The 373-nt window shown below is 39.4% G+C and overlaps 1 protein-coding gene across 1 annotated transcript in view; it reads left to right on the top strand.

Annotated features, from left to right (window-relative positions):
- The window catches only part of CSUI_005992 (superkiller viralicidic activity 2 family), a gene marked incomplete at its 3' end in the record, with an annotated part of 6,619 nt that overhangs the window by 2,251 nt on the left and 3,995 nt on the right, over nucleotides 1-373 (top strand). Inside the window, exon 4 of the mRNA XM_068066157.1 lies at nucleotides 175-345. Coding sequence (XP_067921867.1) covers nucleotides 175-345 — 171 coding nt within the window. The remainder of the gene's footprint in view (nucleotides 1-174; nucleotides 346-373) is intronic.

The following is a 373-nucleotide window of genomic DNA, read 5'->3' as shown; positions in this document are numbered from 1 at the left end:
ATACATATATATATATATGCGTAACGATATCTAGCAGTATGTTCATGCGTCTATATCTCTCTCTTTCTACGTGTGCGCATGCAGATGTGAAGGTAGTTTCTATGTATGCAGTGCTTTGACAATTCTTTCAGTGTGTATCTGTTCTTTTGCCTGGGCGGGTTTGTCTCTCTTTAGGCAATCAGAAAGTATTACGAACTAAAGCACGATTTAGATCAGGTCAATCATCAGCTACGTGAATTAATCATGCAAGAAAAGTATATAGTTCGATATCTTCAAGCAGGTCGGATTATTCGGCTTATAGAAGAAGACGGGACTGACTGGGGATGGTCAACCTGTGTGAGTAAGGTAAGATCTTCTCCTTCTTCTTTCTCTT

The sequence above is a fragment of the Cystoisospora suis genome (assembly GCF_002600585.1).
Source record: "Cystoisospora suis strain Wien I chromosome Unknown contig_2981, whole genome shotgun sequence".
In the NCBI taxonomy this organism is placed as follows: domain Eukaryota; phylum Apicomplexa; class Conoidasida; order Eucoccidiorida; family Sarcocystidae; genus Cystoisospora; species Cystoisospora suis.
The sequence above is the reverse complement of the archived record's forward strand: the minus strand, read 5'-3'. Positions and strand labels throughout refer to the sequence as shown.